General features: G+C 42.5%; 1 protein-coding gene across 2 annotated transcripts in view; it reads right to left on the bottom strand.

Annotated features, from left to right (window-relative positions):
* Positions 1–9,083: 9,083 nt before the first annotated feature.
* NET1 (neuroepithelial cell transforming 1) overlaps positions 9,084–27,374 on the bottom strand; it is a 60,246-nt gene continuing 41,955 nt past the window's right edge. The window contains exons 1-10 of one of the 2 annotated variants that reach the window (XM_025853533.2): positions 21,731–21,970; positions 16,388–16,495; positions 15,758–15,925; positions 15,264–15,326; positions 14,893–14,989; positions 14,569–14,645; positions 13,638–13,895; positions 12,809–12,979; positions 11,357–11,543; positions 9,084–11,018 (exon numbers count right to left, since the gene is read on the bottom strand). In XM_025853533.2, coding sequence (XP_025709318.1) covers positions 10,612–11,018; positions 11,357–11,543; positions 12,809–12,979; positions 13,638–13,895; positions 14,569–14,645; positions 14,893–14,989; positions 15,264–15,326; positions 15,758–15,925; positions 16,388–16,495; positions 21,731–21,823 — 1,629 coding nt within the window. In that variant the 5' untranslated portion in view covers positions 21,824–21,970 and the 3' untranslated portion in view covers positions 9,084–10,611. Of the gene's footprint in view, positions 11,019–11,356; positions 11,544–12,808; positions 12,980–13,637; positions 13,896–14,568; positions 14,646–14,892; positions 14,990–15,263; positions 15,327–15,757; positions 15,926–16,387; positions 16,496–21,730; positions 21,971–27,374 lie in introns of those variants that run through there. The other variant, XM_025853530.2, reaches the window with a different exon arrangement.

Genomic DNA, 27,374 nt, shown 5'->3' on the forward strand with positions numbered 1-27,374 from the left:
GCTGGCAGGCCACAGCGGTCCGGAGCAGCCCTCCTCCATGGCCTGGGGCAGGATGAGGACCTCTCTTCCCCATCATCCCAGGTGGTGGCCGTCCTGCCCAGACTGGGGGTGAGGTGGAAAGGTGCATGGTGGAGTCTGGGGGCCCCCCAGGTCCCCCCAGGTAAAACGTGGGGACAATTGCTGGGAGGCCAACGCCACCCAGCCTGGACATTGAGCTGGCTCCTCAGGGAAATGCAAGAGCTTGCAGAATGTGGGAAGGACAAGCCATGGGGGCCCGCGGCTGGGGGTAGGGGGGACAACTCCCTGTGAGACTCAGGATCGCCAGATGACAGGAGCCTACCCCTGGCCCAGCATCCCCCAGGCCTGCGCTCAGCTGATGAAGGAACATTTCTGAACACAGCAAGCTCTGCCCTGGAGGGGGTGCGGGAGGTGGGGGCCAGGGGATCAGTGTGAAGTGGGGGTGTGGGGCACGGCCAGCCTTGAAGCCACTCTGAGGCATCAAGGTCACTACGGTGCAGGAAAGGGGTTCTGACTGAAGCTGTTCCAGGCCTGAAGTCTTTCCTGTCCCATGCTGTTTTAGCGAAGCTGCTGGGGAATGTGCCTTAAGTGAAGTTCACAGAAGCTCCCCGCCATTTCCATGGCCCCACGCACTTCAGCAGGGAAACCATTTAAAAATAAAATTCCGTGCAGAGGTCCACAGAGGCGAGGGGTTATCCCATCGGCTCAACTCTTTAAGCTGCGCTGTGGAGGACTGGCCGCCCAGCCTCGTCCCGGATAATCTTACAGCGGCGCCCAGCAGACGCGCTGCCCAGGCCTCCAGGCTCGATGACAGCCCTGTGCCTGCCACTCCGAGCTCATCCAGGACCATGACTTCGATTGGCGGCGAATATTTGAAGTCCCCATTTGTTATCTCCATCCGCGGCATCTTGACACGTCCAGCACGTGTGTCCCCGTTACAGTCCCTTTGGGGGGATGCTCAGCTGCTGAGGGTCACCGCCAGTCTCTCTGAGAGGTCTGCCAGGCTCCCTAAAGCGAATTTCCAGAATACCTAGCCCATGAGTTTAGATCAGGCCACTCCAGCCCCTACCCCGACAGTCAACCTCTCTGGCTGTTTCCTCGGGATGCTGTAGCGGATAGAAGCTTGGTTACATTACAAAAACAAAGTTTATAAGCAGGAGTGAGGCACTGAGGCATTTGGGGCTCACAGACTACAGCTGGGATGAACACACAGCGATTGCAGGCTCCTAGCAGCCACCACCACGTCCCTGACGTCTGAACCAGAGCCTGGGCCTTGTGACACCCATGTCACGGCCACTGTGCTAAGTGTCCCCTGGTTCCACGTTTCTTGGCTGATGTAGGCTGCCATGCAGGAGCCCCTGCAGAATTGAGGGCTCCAGTTGTGTGACCCAGTCTCCCCAGCTTGGTGACTGCACGCAGTGATGGTCTCTGGGCCTTTCAAGCCAAGGCCGGCGGCCCGCAGGACTCAGGACAGCCCAAGGTGATGCCCTTCTACCACCGTTAGGGAGCTCCCTCTAACTCCAGCAAGCACACGGGGAGACTGGTGATTTGGGGTTGAAGAGGGACCCGAGGAAGGCCTCCCTCTCCAGGGGGCGGCCACCTTACGGTCTGTCCACAGACCAGGCCCAGTTGCTCCCTGGACCCCGAGCTGGAGTCTACAGGGCCCTGGACGCGTAGCAAGGCGTGGTGGGGGAGTTGGGCCGGGCGCTGTCTGATTCCTCCCGGGCTCCCCTGCCTGGTCCAGGACCTGCCTCAGGACCCTTGCTCCTGACTTTCTCTGGGACTCTGGCCTTGGGCTTGGTGCACCGGTGACTCCGTGTCAGGCACTGGGCTTCCCCTCCCCCTGCCACGCAGGTGCCCTGACCAGCCCGCCACCACAGTGTCAGCTCCCAGGAGGCTCAGAATCCGGTCTGGGAGCTGGTGGCGCTGAGGTTTCCTGCGTGAGGAGACAAGGCTCACACCTTGGCTCTGCCTTTGGACACACTCAAGCAAACCTTCAGATGCTGTCAGTCACGAGGAGTAAAGAAAAGGGCAAGTCGTATTTCAGGTGCCCGGAAAGGCACTGTCCTCAGGCCTGGGAAATCAGGGCCACTGCTCTGGGCTCTTTACTTTGGAGGCCACTGGGGCATCTCCCCCCCTCGCCAAGCCCAGGAGGTCAGGACTCTTCTGGGCCAAGCGGCCATGCCAGCCAGAGCCCCGCCCGCTTCTAGATCACGTTCCTGGTGAAGCGTGGAGTTCCCTCCCAGATGACCCTGCACCCACATTCAGGGCCTGTCTGCTTCTGGCCTGGGGACTGGATCGCTGCTGTTCACACCCCTTGGTCCAAGCAGTGGCGGTTTGTGGGGAGAGGGGGTGTGGGTGTGGGCTGGGTGAGTGTGAGTGCCCTCTCGGCGCAGGACGGGGCTGAGCCGGAAGCAAAGGGGACAGACTGCAGGCTGGAGGCCGGCAGGAGCAGTGGGGTGGGTTCTACACACGTGGTGGGCACCCAAGAAATAAATGGTTGTTCTCCATTACTGGAGAACCCCATTCTTGCGTTACTGAACCAGACTGCTTGTGAGTCTGACAAGTCTCGTGCTGTTGTTCTGCGTCTAGGAATGGCATCCACGTGGGAGAGAGAGGTGGGCAAAGGGAGGCAGAGAGGGAGGAGAAGATGGAGAGGGGGGGGGGCTCCTCCACCTGCTAGGGGGAGTGCCGCCAGAAGCCGAGCAAGCGGGGGTCAGAGACGCCAGGCCCAGCTCTCAGCGCGGCGGAGGCTCTCCAGCCGAACGGGGTCGACGAGTCAGTCCCCGGCTGTAAGACCAAGTGTGATTGGGTAAGACCGGGGCAGTCAAGGTCAGCCTATTCACTCTGTCCCCCGGGACGCAGGATTCAGGGAGAGAGGGCAGCAGGCCCCAGGGCTCAGACCACAGCCACGCCTGCTCAGTGTTTGTGTGACCTACGCCTCTGTTCTGGGCCCCAGGAGACGGGCCTTGGTTTCTCTTCCTGATATTTACTTCTTATTTGTTCTGTCTGGCTGGGTCCAAATCCCAGGGCGCCGATGAGCTCCCGCACGCCTGACCCCCCCCCATGATTCTCCCCGCCAGAGCTACAACCCAGCTGAGCTTTCAGGGCTTGTGTGAGTTACCTGTTGCTGCCTAACAAATGGTATGAAACCCTCGTGGCTCAAAACAATCATAAACACGAATTAGCTCAGTTTTCTCTGGAAGCAACCTAGCTAGTGGTTCTGACTCAGCACCTTTCATGAGGCTGAAGTCAGGAAGCCAGTGGGTGAGGCTTGATTGCATGTTGGAGGGTCTGCCCCCAGGAGACCCCAGAAGCTGGGCAAACGGGTGCAGGCTGTGGGCAGGAGGCTGTGCTTCCCGGGGCCTCTCCACAGGCCTGCTTGAGCATCCGGGCAGCAGGGCGTCTGGCTTCCTCCAGAGCGAGTGACCCGAGACGTAGCAAGCCAGAAGGGGCTTGGAAGTCACATGTGGTCACGTTCATCTTACTCTGTTGGTGGTGCGGACCAGCGGGGCTGCGTTGTGGGAAGGGACCTGGGTCGGTGTGAATTCCAGGAGGCGGGGCTTGTCAGGGGCCCTCTGGAGGGCCCACCCAGGTCTGAGAGTCTGGGAGTCTCCTTGACTTGCTAACACAGAGCTGAAATAACTTCGCCATTCTGGTCCATTCAGCAAACCCGTTCACGCACATTCTCTGTGTCAGGAGAAGTGGTAGTTCCTGGGGACACCAAGACCCAACAAACTCACAGACTGGTGGGGAAGGCGATGCTCAAGCTGGAAAGTGTTTGTGTGTCACAGGGCGGTGACGCTTACCTGAGTGGGTGGGTGGGGACACATCGGGGGAGTCAGAGAAGGCTGTCTAGCATAGGGAAGGCCAGCTAGGTCCTGAGGGATGAGGAGGTCTTCCAGGAAGAGGCAGGGGGAGAGGAGAGAGGACTAGTGTTCCAGGTGGGGAGACCGTGTGTGTGACAAGTACAGACCCCGAGCTGCCTGGGGGTCTCAGCTATGCCCAGTGAGGATGTCACTTCTCCCACGTGCTCTGATTTCAGAACCTCCCAGAACCAATGGAAAGTTCCGCATCCTTTGAATGGGCTGTTTTCAAGGTAGGCAGATGCCCAGGTTGTACTTGTCTGTTGCTGCAACAAAGAACCTCGTTGGAAAGTTCTGGGAGATTAAGCCTGGAGGAGGTGGCTGTGAGTTAGAACAGCAGAGAATGACAGAAATAGTTTCCATCGGTGGAAAAGACTGCTTCATGCTCCTTGCCTGGAGGCAAACATGATTTCGGGGTTTCAGGGACCCCTCCCCAGTTGCTCAGATGGGGTGTGCAGGGGTGTGTATCTGCCATTTCCTCTGTTTTGGAAAAGGGCGCTACCCCCTGGGATGAGCACGCATGCAGGGGTCTGAAGGAACACACGTGGTGACAGGCCTGCCCATATCCCAAGAGTTTAAAGCCTGTGCTGAATTTCCACCTACATCTGCCACCCCGTAAAATGCATCATGCCTTTGATGGTATGGAAAAGTAATACACTAGCTATTTATTTATACGTGTGGTTTGTGAGGTTTGCCCTGTGGTCGGCTTCATTGCCATCTGCTTAGGATTACGTATTCCTTTGGGGCAGAGACTTTGTGCTAAGCCCCTCCCTCGTGTCCGGTCCTTGGAGAGGGACTGCATGGGAGCATCTGAGACAGAGGACAGGGGAGGCAGTGGGGGGCTCCAGCCCCACCCTATGCTTTGCTCCCCCTGTATCTTCAGAGTTGATGGGGGTATCACCTGCCCACAGTCCCCCACGGCATGCTCCGCCCCTCCTCCAGTCATCACAGATTCCGCCTGTTTCTTGGGCAGTTGGGTGGGGAGCTGAGGGCTGAGCTCACACCTGGAAATCGCCCAAGATAAAGAGAGAACACATGCAGGCCCGGCGCGGGCTGGGTGTGCTGGGGTGCTGGGGAGGAGTCTGCCGGGGAGAAGACAGACAAGGTCAACGCTTGATGGTTGGCAAAGGGAGGCGATGTCAGACAACACTCTTTTCCAGCCCTGGAGCGGTTTCCAGGTATGGAGGGAGGCCTGGCGCCAAGCTCTCAAGTCACGTTCAACTGACAGTAGCAGTTTGAACTGCTGGGAGCGGGGCCTGGAGGGACCGAGTACATCCAACCGGCCAACGGAGGGGTGCATGCAGCCTGGCCCCCCATGAGCTCACCCTCAACCCTACTGCGGTGAGTGCCAGGGCTGCACGAAGCCTTAGGTGGGGTCGTGGTAGATGGAGGACAGGCCTGCTTCCTTTGCCCACCAGAGGCAGAGGAGGGAAGGGAGGGGTGCAGAGGCCTCTGCCCCACGTTGGTGGACCCCAGGTTAGCTAAAAACAGGGTCCAGCTCCAATCCCGGACTCAACTGGGGTAGGACAAACCAAGTTCGGAGCTCCCCTCCCCACCCAGCTGGGGTGCTGCTGCTGACTCTGCTACCTTCTGCCCCGGCTAGCTTTTTCCCCTGCGAGTGAAGGACTGGCCTCAGTCACCTTCACGCCCTAGCTTCTGACTCTTCTGGACTTGGAGGTGTGCTGCCCTGGGTGGCTGGGCCTGGTGTTAGAACCTGAGATCCTGGCCTCCGGACACAGAATTTCCCTAAACAGGTGTGGCTTGAGAGCGACGGCTTGTGGCCCAGACACCCAGACACACTGGTCCCTTTTCTCTTTGCGGAGCATTTACATCCAATGTCTCAGAATATCTACAGTAGTATTCCAATTTTGGTCTCTGTAGATAGGACTTGAAAGATATATATTCCTAATTGCACATTTTTTCCTGGGCCTGGGTAATTTTTTTCCCCCCAAAATAGACTTTTTAAGTGCAGCTTTAGGTCCACAACTAAATTAGGTGGAAAGTATGGATTTCTCATTACGCTCTGCTTCCTTACACCCACAGCCACCCCTACCATCAACATCCCCCACCAGAGTGGGACAACAGTGAACCTACACTGTCACATCACCCACAGTCCACAGCTGACATTCGAGCTCACTCTTGGTGTTGCACATTCTACGGTTTGGACGATTGTACAATGACATGTTTCTACCCTTAAAGTATCACACACACACACACACACACACACACTGCCCTAAAATCCCTGTCCCTACCCCCACCCTCCAGCAACCACTGATCCCTACTGTCTCCTTCGTTCTGCCTTTTCCAGAATGTAATAAAGTTGGCATCCTACAGTATGGAGCCTTTTCAGATTGGCTTTTCTCTTAGTAATATGCATTTAAGATCCTTCCATGTTTTATCGGGGCTTGATAGCTCATTTATTTTTAAGTGCTGGAATATCTTATTTAGGTCTAAATGCACCATAGTCTACTTATTTATCACCAAGAAGAGCATCTTGGTTACCGTTTCAAACTCTTGGCAATTATGAATAAACCTGCTATAAGCATCCACGTGCAAGTCACTCTGTGGGCATAAATCTTTGGGTAAATACCAGAGCATGACTGCTGGACCATACGGTGGGTTTTGTAGTTTGTAGTCTGGTAGGAGACTGCCAAATGGTCTTCCAAAATGGCCACACCACTTTGCGTTCCAGCAGCAACGAATGTGCGTCTGGGGTTGCAGTGGTATGGGTCTCACCATGCCAAGACTGTAGGGGACTCTCATTGTTTGAACGTTTACTCCCCCAGTGCTGCATGATGTGGAGAATCTTTTCCTGTGCTTGTTATCTGTCAACTTCTCAGGTGAGGTGTCTGTTTAACTAGTTTGTTCATTTTCTTATTGTCAAGTTTTAAGTTTTGTTGTTGTTGTTGTTGTTTGTGGTATATTTTGGCTAATAGTCCTTTGTCAGGTGTGACTTTCATAAATATTTTCTCCGTCTTTAGAGTCTTCTCATTCTCTCGAGGTAATTTTTTAAATATTCTCTTGATTTTCTAAATCGAGAATCCACACCATGTTTCCCTAAACAAAGTCCTGGTCAGGACAGAGTGGAGCAGGTTTAACTTGGGATCCATAGATAGGTTTGGGGAGTATCCCTGACTCCCCCCTAATTTGTGTGGATGTGTATATACATACATTTTCTGGGGGGAGAGGGCCCATAGCTTGTATTGGAGTCTCAAAGTACTCGTGGTCTAACTAAGATCACATACCACTGGACCTGAGGAACCACTTACATCTGAGACATCCTCAGACTTGCGGTTGGCTCTGGAGTTGTTCAAATATGCAGGCAAAAATCAAAATTCCTTTGGATCTCGGAGATTCTGGAGTCCTCTGAAGTAAGGGAGATCTTCTTTGATAGGACACTCCCCTCAGGGGAACTAGGTTCAATGGACAAAGACACTTATTCTTTCATAGGTATTCTTGAATGCTGGTTAAGAAAAGCCCAAGGAGGTTGAGATATCATGTACTTTGAATCCCTTGGACTTCTAAACACAATGAAGACCAGTTTCATCTCTAGGGACAGGCAGGAATTTTAACTTATGAGTATGATGAAGACAAACTGTAAGACATCTACTTTGTCTGCATCTCGGTTACCAAGATTGACAGATGGGCTTAAGCCTTCCTCCACTAGGCATTTGCTGATGTTTGCAAAATTAATGTACTAATATTAGTTATATACATATTGAATAACCAAGTACTGGGCTAGATCTGCATTTTGAGAGAAGCATGAAACGAGTAGACCCAGCTGCACAAAAGTAACTGGTCACCTGAGTCAGTTGAGGAAATGGCAGTCTCAACAGATTCAAGGGTGACTGAATGACACTGGATTCCCCGACTGCTGGAGTTAATTTGGGTGGGTGCCTTGGTTCCCCCCATCCCACCTCGTGTGCACACATCCTGAGTTTAAAAAAGACCTTCCCAGAGACTAACTTTGCTCAAAATATATAAGCGCACTCACTGAAAGAAGTTAGAAAAGAAAAGAAAGAAAAAGTTAGAAAAGAAAAATCAGACTTACTTCAACAGAGCCTGAGTAGTTTAAGGAAAACTGAGAAGCTGGTAGATAAAAGCCGATACTTACTGCATATCATTTACATAATGGCTATCGGCTGGATCCTTGATCACGATGTGCTGACCCAAGGAGTTCACTGTATCAGAATTACTAGGAGGGAGCATTTACAAATACAAATGATCAGCCCTCACTCCTACCCCCCCTTCTCCCCAAGATCCTGAATCAGTGAAATGTGTATTTGTATGGGGAGGAGTTAGGGGGCAGGCCCACTTACCTTTTTAATTTTTTAATTTTTTAAAAGATTTTATTTATTTGACAGAGAGAGACACAGCGAGAGCAGGAACACAAGCAGGGGGAGTGGGAGAGGGAGAAGCAGGCTTCCCACCGAGCAGGGAGCCTGATGCGGGGCTCGATCCCAGGACCCTGGGACTCTAAGCCGAAGGCAGACGCTTAATGAATGAGCCACCCAGGAGCCCCTTTTTTTCCTTTTTTAAAAGCACCCCTGGTGATTCTGATGTCTGAACTGGTTTGAGAACTACTGGCTAGATCATCAAATGCTCTCAAATATAGATGCAATTTATGAAGTGTTCATTCCATGTAATTATTCAGTTTCTGGGTCTTATTTTCTCCCTTGTGTAAGCCAAAGGAAGATACAGTTTTTGATAAAAAATCATTCCATTAATAGCATTTGAACTTGTTTCTGTAATGTCAGAAACTGATCAAGGGAATTCTGGAAGGAATATTCTATATAATATCTCTAGAAATGATCAGAAATCTTGCTTTCTGACTTTTCAGATCACAACTGTTGGTGTAACCTATACTTTTGACTTTGCATTTCCAAACTTAGAAATCTGAGATACTTAAATTAAAATCTGAAATGAATCAGGATGCTTTGCTACGAGCTTTACTATTTTATCCAGAAAGTTGCCACATGTTCAGCTGTCTTTAATCTAATAGCTGATTATACTGTATTCTAAATGGTGTAAGAAGATTCACAAAACTTGTCCTTATAATTCAGTCTTTCCCTTTCTCATCAATGAATTTCAAGGGTTTATTTATGATTTTTAAAAACTTTTGTGAGGCTTGCCATTACCTCCTCTGCTGAACTAGCACATCCTGGCAAATGTCCCCCAACATCCACCAGCCAAGAAACCTTTAAGGGTGATTATGTGTGTGCTTTTTTTTTTTAATTGTATAATTCATTTATACAGAGAAATCATTTGGATTATCTATTTACAGTCTTTTTCAATTTTCATTTCCACTGGCCAGATATAGTTCACATAATAGTCAACATTTACTTGAGCTGATCACCAATATAGATCTGCCATGACACAGGGCTTTAGTCTTCCCTCCTTAAATACTATGTCCTCCTTTGAACAGAAACATTTTACAGTAAGATTCATCAGTCTTTCTTCCCTCTTGTGAATAAATCCACCAAAACTGATCTAATATGGTCAAATTTTCAACACATTTCATTGTTTCCTTTCAAACCCATAAACCAAGGCAAATAAAAGTCACTTCCCCCAAGCCTTCTACGACTTACTACACACCCTCAAGTTTAGCTTTTACTATCTCCTTTCACGTTCTGGTGCAACCAGACATTTTTACTTTAAGACAAAACTACTCTCTTAGGCCCTCTTTTTTTTGTGTGTGTTTTTTTCTAAACTTATTACCAGTCAATTGCCTTCCCTCTTGTTTTTCAGACAACACTAAAACTTTCAACAAAAACCTTACGGCATTTTTCTTTCAGTAGTCCAGAATACACAGAGTCTTTTCAAGTGTATTCACCACTCTGACATGCTACACTTTAAAAACTGCAATTTTCTTAATTGGCTCAAAAACAGTATGGCTTGGTTTCACTTGGTAAAGTTAATATGATTTAAAAAAAAAAGAGAGAGATATATATATATACACACACACACATACATACACATTTTTAATCAAAGAAGAAAAATACTTTAAAGACATGCCAATTTGAAAAGGCAAAGGCATCAAAGTAAAAAAATAAAAGCAGATACTAAAAACTACTTTACAAATTTAAAAAAATTAAATAATTGGCAGGTTAAATGGATGAAAAATGAGGAATGTGCAGTGAAAAACAAATATAAGGCATTCCAGTTGATAAAACGGAAAACTTATTAAGTTTTATGGTTTGTTCTCCAAGGACTTATGTTTCAGTGTAAGTTCTGAAATCATAAGCATGTATTGCATGATGATTTTAGGTGCCAATACTACAATTTCAAATTCTGCACACAAAGTTTATCAGAAAAACACTGGTAAAATCCCAGTATTTGCAAAACTTTAGTTTTTGGCAAATATTTTAAATATCACAATTGGTTGGTATTAGAAAGTCATAATGAATGCAGAATAAAGAGAAAATCCATTTCATAAATATTTCATTTGATTAAAAATACCAGGCTTGCATGTTCTAAATAATCTGGGGAAAACATCTTAAAAAAAAAAACAAAAAAGGCTACAGTATAACAGTAATCTGCATGTATCTTTAGCTGCCATTAAAAAAAAAAAAAGGAACAACCACCAAAACCAACCAAAAACATAGAAAATGTTAAGACTGGTGTTAAGTAGCCCTGCAATGCTCCCACGCTCACATTACAAGAAAAGACAAACTGTACACATTTATAAATAAACAGTCTCTCCCCCAGTTAATACACAGAACTTCCTTTATACCAGAGTCTCCTTCCGTTTGCCACTGCACTGGGCTTTGTCCCTTGCTTTTCGGAAGCCAGCCTGTGTTTGGTGAACTTTCACACTCTTCGTGTCGCCTGCCGTGTGCACCGGGGAGCCGCACTCTGGAGCGTCTCCAGCAACTTGGACCTGAGTCCCACTAGACGCCGTGGACGCCCTTCTCTGGGCTCGGACGTTCCCGGCAGAGGGGTCGTTCTCCTCGCACTCCTCGTGGAGCTCCGGCAAACCCTGCAGCTCGGCCGGGCTGGTGGCCTGCTGGAAAGGAGCAATGGCGGTGCGGATGCAGTTGAACCACTGCTGTTTGTGGAACACGTCATTGGCCTGCAGAGTGTGGGACTGGCCTGGAGAGGGGTCTTGGAAGCGAACTCTAAAGATATTTTTAGCTAGAAGAATAAAAAATGTAAAAAAGGCTTTTTATAGTCTATTGTAAAATAAAGTCAGCATACTATCCTAATATGGGCAGGGGTGTTTTTATCCCAGGCCCGTCTATCAGGCAGATATGTTCAAAAAGGCCTACCCGTTACATATTAGATGCACCTGCTGGTGTCAGAGCACCAAAGCACCTGACAACTGTTTCAGGGAGTGGAACAGGTACAGGACAATGGAACCCATTTCATTTACAATTTTTTGTGTAGGGACAGAATTCTTAAAGATTAAAACTATATTCACTTAGATTCTGAGTTTCTGTTTATGTAAACTACTTTAAAGCTTATATTTTTACCTTTATCTGAGTTGCTGAAAGCCCCTCGAAAGGACCCTCCCATCCTCACGTCTCCATCCTGCAGGTCTTCCAAGACCAGCTCTTGGACAGGGATTGGCTGCCGATAAACCTGGTAGGAGTGACGCTCATTTCGTGTAACAGGCCGAGTCAAAACCAAGATGTCTTGAAACAGGAATATGTAAAGTTTCTGGAGAAACAAGAAACAAATATGTCCTAAATGTGAATCTTTGTGATTTTAAGTGATTGAAGTCATCCTTACAAATGACCTCATAAAGACCGTGATTTCAAGGCTACACGTGTTCTACCTGGAGAGATTTTCTAATCTCAGACTATATAAAACCTATTTTTATCAGTGTGTAACATTAGATTAAGCCACAGCTGAGTAAACGCTAGGCACCACAAAGACCTACCAGTAGTAACATGTCTGGGAACACCAGTATTGTATACCATAGCTTTCTAACAAAATAAGGATTAAAAAATGCAAGCTGCTAAAAATGTTAATGGTTCTATTTTGTCCCATACAAATGTAAGCCTTTATAGAACAATCAGGCTTCATGATAGAAATCAGAGATGTCAGGTTTCAACTTTTTCCAAAAAGAACCTCAACTTATAAATAGGGCTTCTGGTGGGGGGAAACAGGTGATGGGGGTGAAGGAGAGCACTTGTGATGAGCACTGGTGATGTATGGAATTGTTGAATCACTATATTGTACACCTAAAACTAATATCACACTGTATGTTAACAAACTGGAATTAAAATAAAAACTTAAAAAAAAATCGGGCTTCCTTCTGAAAAGCATTCAATGAAACAAAAATACCATTCCATGGGGTGCCTGGGTGGCTCAGGTTGTGATCTCAGGATCATAAGATCGAGCCCTACATCAGGCTCCAAACTGGGCATGGAGCCTGCTTGGGATTCTCCCTCTCTCTCTGCCTCTCCCCCAGCTCACGTGCTGTCTCAAATAAATAAATAAATCTTAAAAAAAAAAAATCCATGCTTACATTTAGTTCTAGCAGATACATTTATAATTAATATTTAAAAAATAAGTTTGCTTTCATTCAATCTACTGTAGAAATTTGTTTAGTAGTGCTAAAAGCTACTTCCATCACTATAAACTTTGAAAAATTTTTTGAAGGACACGCTTTTTTATTATGAAACTAATAATTTATTTAGAAAGGAACCCCTAGCCAAACAAGTTGATTTATGCTTCCAAACTAAAAAATAAAGTATGAACCATTTTCTACCAAGACATTTAAGTCATTCTGTCACAAAAGAAACCAAAGTTTGCTTTATCAAAGCTGTTAACATAAAATAAAAACCAGAAACTTTCTTTCATTGTGTGATGAATTTATTTTAAAACCTGCTTCATGACTTACGCAGAAAAAATTAAACAAGGTAGGAAGATGAAAGTAATAGCTCACTTCATATTAGTTAGTGTGAAAATACACTCACATGTCCATTTTTATTCTTCAGCTCCCCATGGCAGAGCAATACTTTGCTTGCTTCAATTCTAGGATCCTTCTGCTTTTCGTCTAGATACTCCAGTTTGTCAATGTAATACTGGCATTCTGATTCACCTTTCTTCAAGTTGATATCAGAGAGAACTCCTTGTATTATCAGTATCTAAAAATTATCAAGAAATCAATGAGGCATTTTCAGCAGGGCTGTTCTGTGTAGGGCTAAAACATGATATTAAAATTACAGGATTTTAAAAGCTTGAAAGGGCTGGGGCGCCTGGGTGGCTCAGTCGTTAAGTGTCCTGCCTTCGGCTCAAGTCATGATCCCAGGATCCTGGGATCGAGCCCCGCATCGGGCTCCCTGCTTGGTGGGAAGCCTGCTTCTCCCTCTCCTACTCCCCCTGCTTGTGTTCCCTCTCTCGCTGTCTCTCTCTGTCAAATAAATAAATAAAATCTTTAAAAAATAAATAAATAAAATAAAATAAAATAAAAGCTTGAAGGGATTCTAGAAATCTGATAATTCAGTCAGTCCCTTCATTTTATAGATGAAAAAACAGCCTCAGCCAAATCAGGTGACTTGCCTGAAGTCACACAGCTAGCTAGTGGAAGAGATCAGATATTAGAATCTAGTCTTTTGATTACAATATAAATATAAAATACGTTACGTCTCTATTGCTTAGTGCACTAGTGTATTGGGTACTTAACACAACAGAACGCTTCACCATGCTGCACTATGCGTAAGATTTGAGAGTATCATTGTATACCTTTCTAAGGCAAGCTAATATATAAACTTGAAAAATGTACAAATAATTTACTGGACTTACAGCTTCCTCCAGAGGCTGAACATCAGGGTGGTCTTTTGGAGTGTGTCTAAGAATTTCTTTTAACAGTAAAGGGTATTTGACCAGGCGACTTCGAGGAATATCTAGGAAACTCCAAAGATCTAGTTTTCGACTGAAGGGAGACTCAAGACATCGCTGGAGGAAGTCTTGGACTCGTGGATCCTGTTTCTTTTGATCAAGAAGAGCTTTGGCTGCCAGCTGGTTACTACAGTAGCCTTTGTAAGCATTCAAGCCTGGCAACTGAAGAATAATAAGAGAAAACATGGTATGATACATGTTTTTGTGAAAACACAAAACTTACAGCTAATTCTGAAAGTTTAAACAAGCTGTGAAAATTTCCTTACAGATGATAACAGGGGTAGGGTAGTGTTCTGAGCCAACATCAGAATGTCCTTTTTTAATTTCCCTATAATTTGACTAAATCCAACTAAAGACCCATGACTCCTACTTTCTCCCAGCCTCAGTTAGATGCTAGTCTTCTATATTCTCAGGGCACCTGAGTTCCTCCACCCCGGTCATCACCAACCTTGAGACTGCTTATGTACTTGATTATCCTCTCACTAGATTATCAATGTGGAGACATCTTTCTCCACTGAATCCCCCGTGGTCCCTCCTAGAAAAGCACCGAGCATCTAGCAGGCACTCAAATGTTAACTAAGGGAACAAAACACATAATGTGGGAATTCTGTCTAAAGAGGAATATATTTTTAAAACAAATAAATCCCTATCATTCATGAAGTTTTTTTTTTAAACACTGTAACTTCTTACAGCTATATAATTTTGTTCAGTTTTAATGCCTTTTTATCTGTTTTTAGAATTTAGTTACTAGATCAAATAGATCTGCTATTCAACACAAATGACGAGTATGGCATATATGTAAAAAACTATCTGGTGTAAGCAACTCACTACATACCCAGTTCACAAGAATGTGACCAATTTGCTCCACTGTTCCACCAGGTTTGGTCGCTTCTCCTATTCTAGCCAACAAATCTGAAATGCAAAAAGGCAGAAATACCAATAACAAAGTTATTTAAAAAAATAATTCAGCACTAAATTAGAAGTTTAGATTCAAAAAAACTTGTGTTGGGGCACTGGGTGCCTCACTCGGTTAAGCATCTGACTCTTGATTTCAGCTCAGACCATGATGTCAGGGTCGTGAGATCAAGCCCCATGTCGGCTCTGCCCCAAATTGTTAATGCTGTTCAGATACTAACGAAAATTAAATAGCATATCTTACCTTCATGGAGAGGTATGTAAGCATCCAAATCACCAAATATATGGGTGAGTTCCTCTTCTGACATAATAGACAGCTTTAACATAGGGTCATGGTAGGCCTATCAGAAGGGGAGAAGTATGTCACCCAAAGAGATCAAGCAAATAAAACATGATGAGAGACCTTCCTTGAACGCAAACATGACTAACTATATAAAAGCTAAGCGTGGATTCTATTTGTTATACATAAAAGAAACTGAAGTATATATTAATACCCAAACAGATTCTCTTACTGATATTCATATTTGAAGAGATTTAAAGCCATATAAGAAGTTTATAACTTGTGAAATATAATTTTTTAAAACTAGGGCATGTGATAAAAAGTTATTTACTGACCTTTCTTGCAAGCTTGAGATCCTCAATTAAATCCTGTTCACCTCGGGACATTTCATATATTGCCTAAAAAGAAAAAAAAAGATCCAGCAAACATTATAGGTCACTCCTTCCTTTGAGAAAGGAAAATTATATGCAACTGATATTTATCATTAATTATTATTATTATTTTTATCATTAATTATTTAACTGTTTTGAAGAGTGTTTTTTAAAGTGACTCCGTCTGAAAACTGTAATTCAAAATGGAGTCTCAAGAGGTTGCCATGTTTTACAACTTTACCCCATTAGAGTTAACTCTGATGACCACCATTCATCACGAAGTGTTGCTGCTCAGCATGTGTTGTGGATTACCACTGAGATATTAAAATGCTGCTGATTTTTGCCTCAGGCATTAGTCTGCTATTCTTCTGACAAAACATTATGTTTTAAAAAACAGGGACAATTTTGTTTTTAGTATAAGCCAATACATATGGCCTTGCTACTGAATGCCAGCTTACCTCCTGACGTTTGATTTCTTTGGTAGTTAAAGACTCTTTCATACTGACATCTAACATCTCTGACCACAGGACACTGCTTCTCCTTTTGGCAGGTGTTGGAACTGTTGATCTGCTAGATGACTTCTGGGCAGAAGCCGGGGATCTGCTGTCACCACGAAGGGTAAATGACTTAAAATAAAAAAAATAAAATAAATAAAAAAAAAAAGAAAGAAAAAGAAAGAAAAAAGAGGTGAACAAAAGAGAGATTCAAAGGATAGTATTTATTCCTTTTTCTTAAAAAAATAGACAAAAACAAAGTTCTGAGAATTTCTCAACACATAAGACAATCATTTGTCCAAGCTTCAATCTATCATTCTAAACTACTTATCAGCCAAAATTACGTTTTTGGGAATAAAAACTATCTAAAACTCTGCTTTGATAGAAGATGTAACTTAATATAATGGAGTTATATAAATATAAATATAAATACTATTCTAGTAAAAATATTCCTTACTAGCATGTTAAAAAAAACTTTGTTTAAATGTAATAGTGTAAAACTCTTTGTACAGCTCAAAGGAAAATACAAATTTTAGGCTTCTGTAAAAAGCCCCCTTACTACATTACTCACCTTCCAGCCCCTCCCTTGCTTACCTGAATTGTTTGACCAAAGCGTCGGACTGCTCCATTTCTTACAGGAGAGATCAAATTTGCCAAGGATGTGACCCGAGCGAGAGGTCGAACTCTTTTATTGCTTGGCTCCTGTAAAAACAAAAACAGGTTATACTAAATGTGTGTTTAGGTGTAGTGGTTTCAAACAAGTTTGGACAAAGCTGGACAAAAACCAATACTGGTACATTATAAAATAGAGAAACATGACACTCTGAAAATGAATGTTGTCCTTTATTGTTAAAATACTAAGAACCCTACTGAGTAACAGTAAATTATTAAAAAAATTAATGGTATGAGAAACACCAGCTGAATATCACTTTGAGAACAGAACAAATATTATCACTACACAGAAGAGAAACTAAAATGAAAACAAAGACATTAGACTCCAGAGTTGTATATAACTTTTTAGTTTAACATAGAGAGTCACTTTTAAAAAGTACCTGATTATTATGAAAAATTTCAAACATACACAAAAGTGAAAAATAATAGCATAATGGATCCCATGGACTTATCACTCAGCTTTAGTAGTTTTTGGTGTGAGAATCTGTTTCATCTATTTTAAAGCAAATCCCAGACATCGTATCATTTCATTCTTAAGTACTTCAATTAGAGAATAGCTTTTAAATGAACATTATCTGCCACTGGAACGGGCCAACTCTGAAGGTAGAGCATCCCTGTCACGGGAGGTGTTCAAGCAAAGGCAGGACAGGGTTAGGCGAGAACTCCAGGCTCTGGGATCAGACTGACTGGGCCCAAATCCGGGTTCTAGCACTTGCTAGGGAATACCCTGGGCCTCAGTCTTCTCATCTGTAAAATGCGGTTAATATTAGACCTTGTCTTATAAAGTTGTTATGAAGATTAAATAAGACACTTTTAAGTGGCTTGAACAATGCCTGGAACACACTAAGTTTCTGCTATTACTAACATTCTTAGAAATATTTCCACTTTCTACATAAACACTGGGATTTATGAATAATTAGGTTCTCTCTCAAACATTTAATTTGTTAAAGGAAAAATATATACAAGTTGAGAAGAAATAGCTATTTTACACATAGTGTCTCAAAAATAATAGGTTAGTAAACACATCACTTAAACATTCAAGGATCTCAAACTTTACACATCACATTATTCTAATTCTACTGCTAGGGAAATGGAGGTGTAGCGTTAGTGACTCTTCAGCTACTGAAGTAAAGAACATCAGGTCTGTCTTTTACATGTCCAAGGAATATAATTATTTGTATTTGGTGCTTTTGACAATTGTGGCATACTTGACAAAATAATTCTGATAAGTCAAAAGGATATATAATTAAAAATCACCTTAAAAATAAAGATAACACGTAAAAATAAAAATTACCATTTAAAAATGACAGATGAAACATTTTTTCTAAAAATTCTTTGATATGACATATAAAAAAGTAAGGTATGAGAAAATGGAGTAAAAATAGTCCCCTTAGTATAATTTAAGAATAAAATGGCTGAAAGAGTTACAATTCTCTGGAAAGAACCTTCCATGATTTGAATCTTCAGTGACGGAAGGCCTATTACAGCTCCTAAAGGTACACACTCATATCAGAAGGGAATGTGACTCACTAAGGAAGGAGACTGGGCAGATAAGTAGCTCAGGTCTTTGAAGGCCCTAAGAGGTAGAGTTGTAGATCAACTCTCCCACCAAAATAATTAACCCTGAAGTAAAACTCTGAATATAAAACCACTAATGTGCAAATGTTAAATGAACTAAAAAAGAAAACCTCAAGATATGTAGTAAAATGACACACTGTGTGGCCAAGGACATGTGCAGATGCCTTTACAACATACATCTGTGCAAGACTGAAGTGACACATGCATGGGCAGAAGGTCTGGCAGAAGGCATTCCTTTCTATTTAGTAAAGACAGTACAAAGAGTCTTCTGTTTGAGTGGAGATAGAATTACCTCCTCACAAAGTAAGATATGCCAACACGAACTAGAAACAAAGCAATTGTCAGAAAGTTCTGTTCTACTTTTTGGAAACAGAGGTTAATTCTTCTTCCCTGTTTAAAACATAACAAATTTGACTTCCTAATAAGTCACAAGTTGAGTCATTTCAACGTAAAACGTCTTTGGAAATGTGCTCTTCCCAGTGAACTTGAAAAGTTAGTTTGGATGGGAGGAAACGATTTTTGGATCTATTTTTTTATATTAAATCAGGTTAATGATAAAAAATTCTTATCTTTATAGGATCAGTTACTGTTCAACTACTGATTTCCTGGTAACTCAAAATTATGTGATGTTTAAAGTTAAAACTACAGAACTTAGATTTAGATAGTTAAATGTTAAATATATCTAAAACATCTTTCTGAAATTAATATGGATTTTGTTTCTGCAGTCCATTTAGGGTGGCAGGATATTTACGCTGAGCAGTATTTGGTGGTTAAGCATGTTCTACAGTCTTTCAGAAAGCCATCTATCTCCCATCTTCACAAAGGATATGGCAGTCTTAGGAGTTTATCTAATCTAAACTGTCTTGGTAAGAGCTCCAGGCTAGCTCAGTCACTAGAGCAGGAGACTCCAAATGCCCTGTAAGTTAAGTACAGTACTAAATCAGGAAATGGGGGGGTGGGGGTGGATACCTCTGTACTTTTCACACATGTTTTTGGGGATCCAAAAGTAAAGGACCTACTTACTGCCTTACTAAAAGGATATATGTGATGAACGTTTAGGAGACACAACACAAACTTTCAGCATATATATTTCAAGAGTATGAAAAATTTTAATAACTTAAAAAGTAACTGAAATGTAAAGCTGAAGATGGTTCACTTCTAACCTTAGGATACACATACAGTATTTGAGAAAAAATATCACACAGAGGAAACTTCTGTGGCATAGTGATATGCATCAGGCAGTCATCTATTATATAGGGTCACCTTAAAGGTTGGGACAAAAATTTCTTTTAAAACACAGGTTAGGATTCTGCCTATGTAAGCTATAACCAAAAGTTTTTCTTTAGAGATCCAGATGAATCATCTGGATGATCTTGGTTTGGTTATTAAGAACCTAAACATCTGCACTGTCACAAAACTATTTCAAAGACAAAGTTTTTCGAGAACTGGTGTTACACCCACACCTGCCACTTTGCACACACAGGATGCAGGTACAGGGTTTGGAGGTGAGGAAGGGAGAGAGGGGTAGAAGTCTACCTGTCTTACTACCACTTAAAATAAGGCTTACAAAATGGTTTTGTTGCTGCTGTTATTTCTGTTCTGGAGTCCTGTTAACAGTGTCATGGTGAATACAAAAAGCTTAGAGAGCCAATGCAGATGGTGAAACTATATACTCTCCTCAAAAGATACTCTGCACATCTATGAGAATAAATAAGGAATACCAACAAGTTTTCCATACACCAGAACTTTCTCCAGTAGCCAGTCTTCACCAGGGCCAAAGTTCACAGAGAGGGAGAAATACCCCAATACCTCTAACATAAATTTATGTTGTTTATTTAGGTTAGGTTTTAACCAGACTATCTAGTTTAGCCAGGCAATCACATGCATTATTTTAGGGTATCTGCTTTTAGACCAACTTTTTAATCAATTTATTTTACTAATCCAGTTGTAAAGAGAAAATTGTTAAGATGGATTTTAAGTCTTTTACTGGGATGTATCTTGCACATAAAAACAACAACATGGAAAAACTGTTGTGAACGCAGGTTTTTTTTTTTTTGGGTAAGAAGTTTTTTGCTACTAATAATGTCATGAAAGAGGATAGGATAGGAGGGTCTCTTCTATAGTCAACCAAATCAAGACACTTAAAAAAAAAAAGAAAAAAAGAAAGGAAGGAAGGAAGAAAGACCAGTATAGGGGCACCTCGCTGCCTCAGTCAGTAGAACATGTGACTCTTGATCTTGGGGTTGTGAGTTTGAAACCCACACTGGATACAGAGTTCACGTAAATAAATAAATAAATCGTAGTTAAAAAGAAAAAAAAACCCAGTATATATTTGGGTTTATTTGTTTGGGTTACTGGATACATAATCTTCTCTCTTTGGCAAGACCTTTAAAATAAGAAAAAAGAAAAGAAAAACATTTATAAAAAGATAAAAGAGTTATGATTACATGATTTCTTCCCTTTCTACTTAGTAATAGAAATAGTCAAATTTAGTCATTTATTTAAGGTTGTTATTGCTACTACTAAGAACCTGACAACATTCCCAGTGTTTTAAATCTTTGGAATAAAGGTATGCCAGAAACATGGCCGATGCCTGATACCAACCACAAAAGACTTGGTGGTTCCTGATGGTCCAAAAAATGATCAGTTTCAATATTTACACTGATGACCATGTATGACTTGCCCGACTCAAAGGAAATGCTTACACATTTTGAGAAAACTGAAACATAAAAGCAAAAGCCAAAACCAAACAGAAAAACAAAAACCAAAGCTAAAGTATACCAAATGAAAGCATAACTCCTAAAGACGGCAGCTATTTTAACTACCAGAAGGTGTGTGTATGTACGATACAGGGCTTTACTGAGGTATACAACAGGCTGCACATACTGAAAATGTGTAATTAGGTAGTTTTGATACAAGTATACAGCCACAAAACTATCACCACAATCAAGCTAAGAAGTATGTAGTTAAGTGAACACAGGAGCACTGCTTCTGTCCCCTAGGTGATAACGTAGTACATACCCTAGGGTAAGCGGTGCAAAGTGGATATCCATATAGTATTAGATCAGCTGTCAAAATTAAATAAAATGGCACAAAAATCACTTGACTTATTTTGATAAATGTTCATAAAGACTTTTAAAAACCATAATGACTTTAGAAAATTAAAGCAAGGAGGGGAGAAGTAATCTAAATAATGGTTTGGTGGTTTAAATATTTTAACATATTTTCCTTTCCAAAAAAAAAAAGTTGCACAAAATAAACTTATTAGATGTGGAAAGAAAAATAAAAATAAAAACAAGCACTAGGTCTGATAGCATTTTAGTTGCCATTTGTTCACTAGTGTGAACTTGGAAGGAAGGGATTCTTATTTTCCTTTTACTCCGTAAGGCAGTTCCTCAGACTAGGTAATATAACTGCAAGTTAAAAAGAACAATGTATTAAGCATCAGAAATGTGACCAATTCAACCAAATTTAGCAGCATACACATTTAAAATCTGTGTACACTCAAGCTATGCTATGTATAAACCTCTACAATAGAGCCAGACACATTTCAAACCTGCATAGAAATCAAAGTCCTACATTTTAACACTCAGTGAGATCAAAAGCTAAGTTTAAAATCATCCTGTTAATAAATTGTGAAAAATCTTCAAAGTTCCGTGGAATTAGAAAACCTTCCTTTGGTCTTACCTCTTGTTCTCTGAAGGACTGATTATTAACGTCCAGGACTCGTATAGTCCTCTTGATGGGCAAGAGACCTCCAATCTCGTCATGAGCCACCATGCTTCCCCCAGTGCCCCCGCAAACCCTCACAGTCGTTGGGAGCCGAGCCCGCCCTACAGCAAGGCACTACCGGCAGGCAGGCTTCCCCTCCCAGCGCCCGGCCCCCCGGCAGCCATCCGCCCCTGCCTCTCCCTCGCGCCGCGCCGCTCCGACTGCTCTGCAGCAGCCGCGCGATCCACCCAGACCTCGGGGCTCCGGGGGCGGGGCCTGCGGACACGTGACCACGCTTAACTGACAGCCGCACTTCGCGGCTTCTCCCTTGCCTCCTGCAGGAGAAAGCTCTTTCTAAGAGGTTTGGAATTTCTACAGCAACTCAAGGCTCAAGGAAACCTTAGGTTAATGTAAGGGCTTTCCTGGCTTAAAAAGCATTCCGGAAGGGAAACTAATTGCTTATCTAGGTTACCTACTCTGGTACTCGGCCACAGACAGGGATACTTTTTCTCTAAAACCCTATCACCTAGAAAGGAATTCAGTGGCTGAAACTTGACAACTTCAAGTAAGAAAGCTCTAAGTCAGATAACCAAAGAAAAGCCTGATTATTCAGGGACCTTTTAGTGCGAGCATATTCACCACCATGAGAGCATCTAGGCCCTTACTCCGCCCTTGGGACTGACCGGCAGAGCAGGCACCGCGGGCACACTTCAGGTCACCCTGTTGGTCAGGTGGCTCTCCCACAGGGCTGTGGGGGCAAGAACTGCGCTACCTCAGATTTCACTGTCAGCACTGCTCAGACTGAGAGGCACCTATCTTTCCTGTATGCTTTAAAAACTTGCCATCTGTGTAATAGATGTTTTACACCATAAATACAAAAAAGGTGATTTCTAATCATGGGATCCTGCTTTATTCTGAAATGACTCATCTTGATAGAGTCCTAAAAGAGTCAAAAGGCCTTATTTAAAAGGTAACTTGCACTTTACAGGTAGAGAAATGAGGTCCACAGAGATGAAGTAACTTGCCCCAAGTTACGCATTAGTGAGAGTCTCTAAATTCTTTCTTTGGAAAAGCACCACTTATGTTGGTTTGATAGGCCTGCTAAGAAGCAGACTTTCTTCCTCAACAGAACGTACTGTATTCTATTTTGAAAGGTAGGATTTTCACTATATACTACTATGAATGATATGATGTCAGTAATTTGCAAAAAAATTTCTGTTCTCAGGATTTATTAGGATCAGTTAATCTGAGAAATCTATGTAGGAGGCACTATTCTAGATGCTGTGAATGATATAAAAAATAGATTTCATATTTGCTCCTAAAGTGCTAATAGACCATTATGTAAAAGTAGGCTACACAAAGAGATAATTCATAAAAGACAGCTTTTGAAAATTCCCAAGTTGTACTGCTAGCTTATAGTAAGCGCCACAGGAGCTCAGGAGGAGCAGCAGCTTCCAGCAGTCTTCTGAGCAGAGATGGGGCTGGGAAAGATGCTAGAGAAGACACTGTGAGATGTTATTTGAGTGGTGCTTGGAAGGCCATGTTATGTTCTTCATAGGCCCAAGTAGGGGAAAAGTGCAAGGATTTCCCAGAAGAGCATGAAGGAGTAAGCTCAGATTGTGGTCACGGGCTGTGCGCAGACAGATGAGCAGAGAATTTTATTGGGCCCGTGAGAGATAATAGAAGTTATGTTGTAAGCTGATCTATCAGATGGTTTGAAAGATGACTGGGAATATAATGCAAAAATCACAATCAGTTATCAAGCAGTTGGCCTAAGGTAGGGTCAGTGGGGAAGGGAAAGGATACCTGCAAGGGGCAACACACTGAGAAGTCAAAGATGCCTACAATTTAAAGTTAGGAGCAGTAACTGTCAATACATATAAAGAAATGAGGAAGAATGAGCTTTGACAGAGACTTCTGAGTTTCATTTTTAGATCTACTGAGGTGGTGGAAGAACATGAAAACGAAATACTGAGCTAGAACTTGGAGATGCTGGACAAGGACTTGAAAGAAGCCAGAGGGCAGATTTAGACTGGGGAGTCATATACACAGGGATCAGAGTGGAAACTAGGAGTGAATGAGATGCTTGGGAGAGAAAATCTGGACAAAAGAACAAGGGCCCAAGGATCTAACTTTGGAGAGATGCCAAGGGAGAAAGATTTTTGCAAAAGGAACAGTCAGCAGAAAAGAAACATAGCAAGATGCCAGGGAAGAAAAGGTGTTAATTACAGCAAAAAGGTTAAGAAGGGTAAGAAAAGATGCACGGACTTAGTGATTACAAGTTTAACAAGGACCTAGGCGTGCTAGTTCAGTGGAATAAAGACAGAAGATAAACTAAGGAGGCTGAAGAGTGAATAGAGCAGAATAAATAGCACAGACTATTTAAAATGACAACTGATCTACAAAACAATTTACTAAGGTTTGCAGGACAGTGTAACTTCTTACAGGAAGCGTCAATGCTGCTCTTCTATAAATACCAATGTATTTTGTATTCAAGATGATGATAATTCATCTTTTTGTTCTGAGACTTGTTTTTTTTTTTAAGATTTTATTTATTTATTTGAGAGACAGTGAGAGTGAGAGAGCGCGCACAAGCAGGGAAGGATGGAGAGGGAGAAGCTGACTCCCCTGGAGCCCAATGCAGGGCTCAATCCCAGGACCCTGGGATCATGACCTGAGCCGAAGGCAGACACTTAACCGACTGAGCCACCCAGGCGCCCCAACTGCTCTGAGACTTTAAAAAAAAAAAATAATGGTGATTGGTTATATATCATCTATCCTTTATTACCTGACCACACCTGATCACACAAATGTGGATATGTTTGGCCTTAAGGATGGCTGACTATGTGCAGAATATACAGCAGTAAAGTGGAAGTACCTTAGAGATCATTGGAGCCAGTTCCTTAATTTACAGATAAGAACACTGACCTGCTCAAGTCCTCAGAAAGAGGCGAGGCTAGAACCCAAGAGACTGGTCTAGTTTCACTGGTTCAAAATGGTGCAAGTGAGGCCAATACTTGATGGCCACTGAGCTTCATAAGGGAATACAGGCCTTACACTCAGGGAGAGTAGGGAAGAAGCTGCTAGGGTGATCTCATGGGTCTGTTACCTGACATCTCTTTCCACTGTTTTTCTATTTAGTTCTGAAAGAGGTAAGGCCAAGGAGAAGGGATTTCTCTCATTTCTCTCCTTTAGCTGAGGGCCCAAGAGGTAGAGGGACAAGGCTTATAAAATGTAAAAGCTGAAAGCCTACAGGAGCCACATAGGGTTTAATGGTGATAGTCACAGCACAAAAATCCCAACTCACTAACCCTAAAATCTTCGTTTCATTTTGAACGTTCAGGGTTGTGGCCCAAATATAATTTAGACATCTGTAGATAGCATCTAAAAAAGCAACAATGAACACAGGATGTTCAATGAGCACCCTGAGTGATGAGCCTGAAAGGATCTTGACGCTAACAATGCTCCATAAAATCAGAGGGCTGAACAGGTCCTTTGAGGTCATTAACTCATCCTCCTCTGTTTTCTTAGGAAGAAACTGAAGAACATCAGTGAAAAAAGAAAAGGAAAATTTGTGTCCTTACCCTGTGCTAGGAGCCTCATGTGTGTTACTTAGCCAGCTTTATGAATTATGTGTTATTAGCACCATCTTACAGATGGAGGAAGCTGGGACTCAGACAGTGTAAGAAACAAGTCCAAAGTTGCAGAGTTAATCAGTGGCTGGACAGGCTTGAGTCTGGTCTACCAACTCCTGTTACAGCACACCCCCCAGGTGAGACAGGAAACGCACCGCTGTTAGCATGTTCAGTGCACACTTGGTGTACAGCCGGTGCAGGCCAGCCTTCTGTGAGTTGGGTCTCCTGGTCCCAGCTAGTGTTTGTTAAATAAATGGGAACACTTTACAGAGAAGGAAATCATAAAAGAGTTGAGAGATTATTTGCCTTATAGCCTTTTTATAACAAGGCAGTTAAGTAAAAAGATAATAGTTCCTGCTGCTTCAGTTTTAGAGATCCTAATTCAATTGTTTAATGTTAGTCACAGCTTATCAGAGCATGACTTATAAATATTACAAATTGTGTAACTGAAGCACAGACTGGTTAAGTATCTTTTCTTTGTGTAGAAAATCTAGAATTTATAAACTTAAAAACTGAGTTTTCTAGGAATAATAATAAAGCTCTATAAAAGATGCCAGATTGGAGAAAATATTGGTTTCCAAAGACCAGTTATAGTTATAACCTCTGTTCTTCTGCTCGTATGGAGTCTTCAATGCTTTCTTTCCTAAAATACAAAGATAAAGAGAACATTGCTTCCCTTCTATAGAGGAAGGCTATTAACCTTTTTTCCTCCTTTTAAGGTGAAATCAGAATTCTGGAATTTAGACAAACTAGAGCTAAAGAATAATCATTACTTCTTCTGGTCTGGATATTATTTGTTTTTATTTACTTTTGTCTGGAATCACAAGCCATTGGAAATTAGTTGAGAAAGCCCCATTATGGGAAAGAGAAAACAAACTCTAAGCTCTCTGCTGCCCTCTGTAGGTAATATTGTGAAATGCAATTGCCAACCTGCTTTTTCTCAGTTTTGTAATTTTATTTATAAGGACCTTATGTAGATGACTACATAAACAATCTTATTCTGTAGAGAAATATGGATAACAGTACAATCTGTTTCTTCAGCCCTTGTGTAGCTCTCATGTTTTCTATTACTAAATTAAACATGTTTAAAAACCATGTAAGTGTATGAAAAGTTGCCACAGTTCACAAGAAGTATTTTAAGGGCTTTTTCCATATACAAGAAAACTATGTTCCACTTTAAGACTAGAATTTGGGGTGCCTGGGTGGCTCAGTCCATTATGTGTCTGCCTTCAGCTTGGCTCCCTGCTCAGTGGGGGGTCTGCTTCTCCCTCACCCTCTCCTTCTGCCCCTCCTTCCCCACTTGTGTTCTCAAATAAATGAATAAATCTTAAAAAAAAAAAACTCTAGAATTTAAGATTACAAATAACTACTATGTATCTCACTAAAAATAGCTCAGTTTAAAAAAGAATTTTAAATCTTACTAAAAAGCACTGATTCGAATATGAACAAAATGGAACTTCTAAAACACCAGAGTTCCAAATTTATTTAGTAACTAGTTAAAAACAACAATAAAGGTGGGGCGCCTGGGCGGCTCAGTGGGTTAGGTGTCTGATTCTTGGTTCCGGCTCAGGTCATGATCTCCTGGTTGGGAGATGGAGCCCCAACGGCTCTGTGCTCAGCAGGGCTGGGTGGGGAGTCTTCACCCCCTCCCCCACCATAAGTAAATCAATCTTTAAAACAACAAAAAGGCAGTTACATTTGGACTAAATGAATATGAAAGAGGTTGGTAATGAAGTTATGTGTAGACCTGAATTTTAAAAAATCATCTGGATTAAACATTTGACTATCTCCAAGCTTTACTAAGAGCTTGGTTTGGAAAAAGATCAATTCGGATCTTTATACTATTAGCAAGACTATAAACAGAATACCTGACAGGCTAAGAAGTTTGGTATTAACAAAACCACAGTTCTTTTTGCAATAGTAATACAAACAGCAAATAAAATGGGGTATTGGTGCTGTTAGTGGTGACTTTTATCTCAAGTATG

The sequence above is a fragment of the Callorhinus ursinus genome, unplaced genomic scaffold (genome assembly GCF_003265705.2).
Source record: "Callorhinus ursinus isolate GAN/ISIS: 27379988/994484 unplaced genomic scaffold, GSC_fseal_2.0 scaffold36, whole genome shotgun sequence".
In the NCBI taxonomy this organism is placed as follows: Eukaryota; Metazoa; Chordata; class Mammalia; order Carnivora; family Otariidae; genus Callorhinus; species Callorhinus ursinus.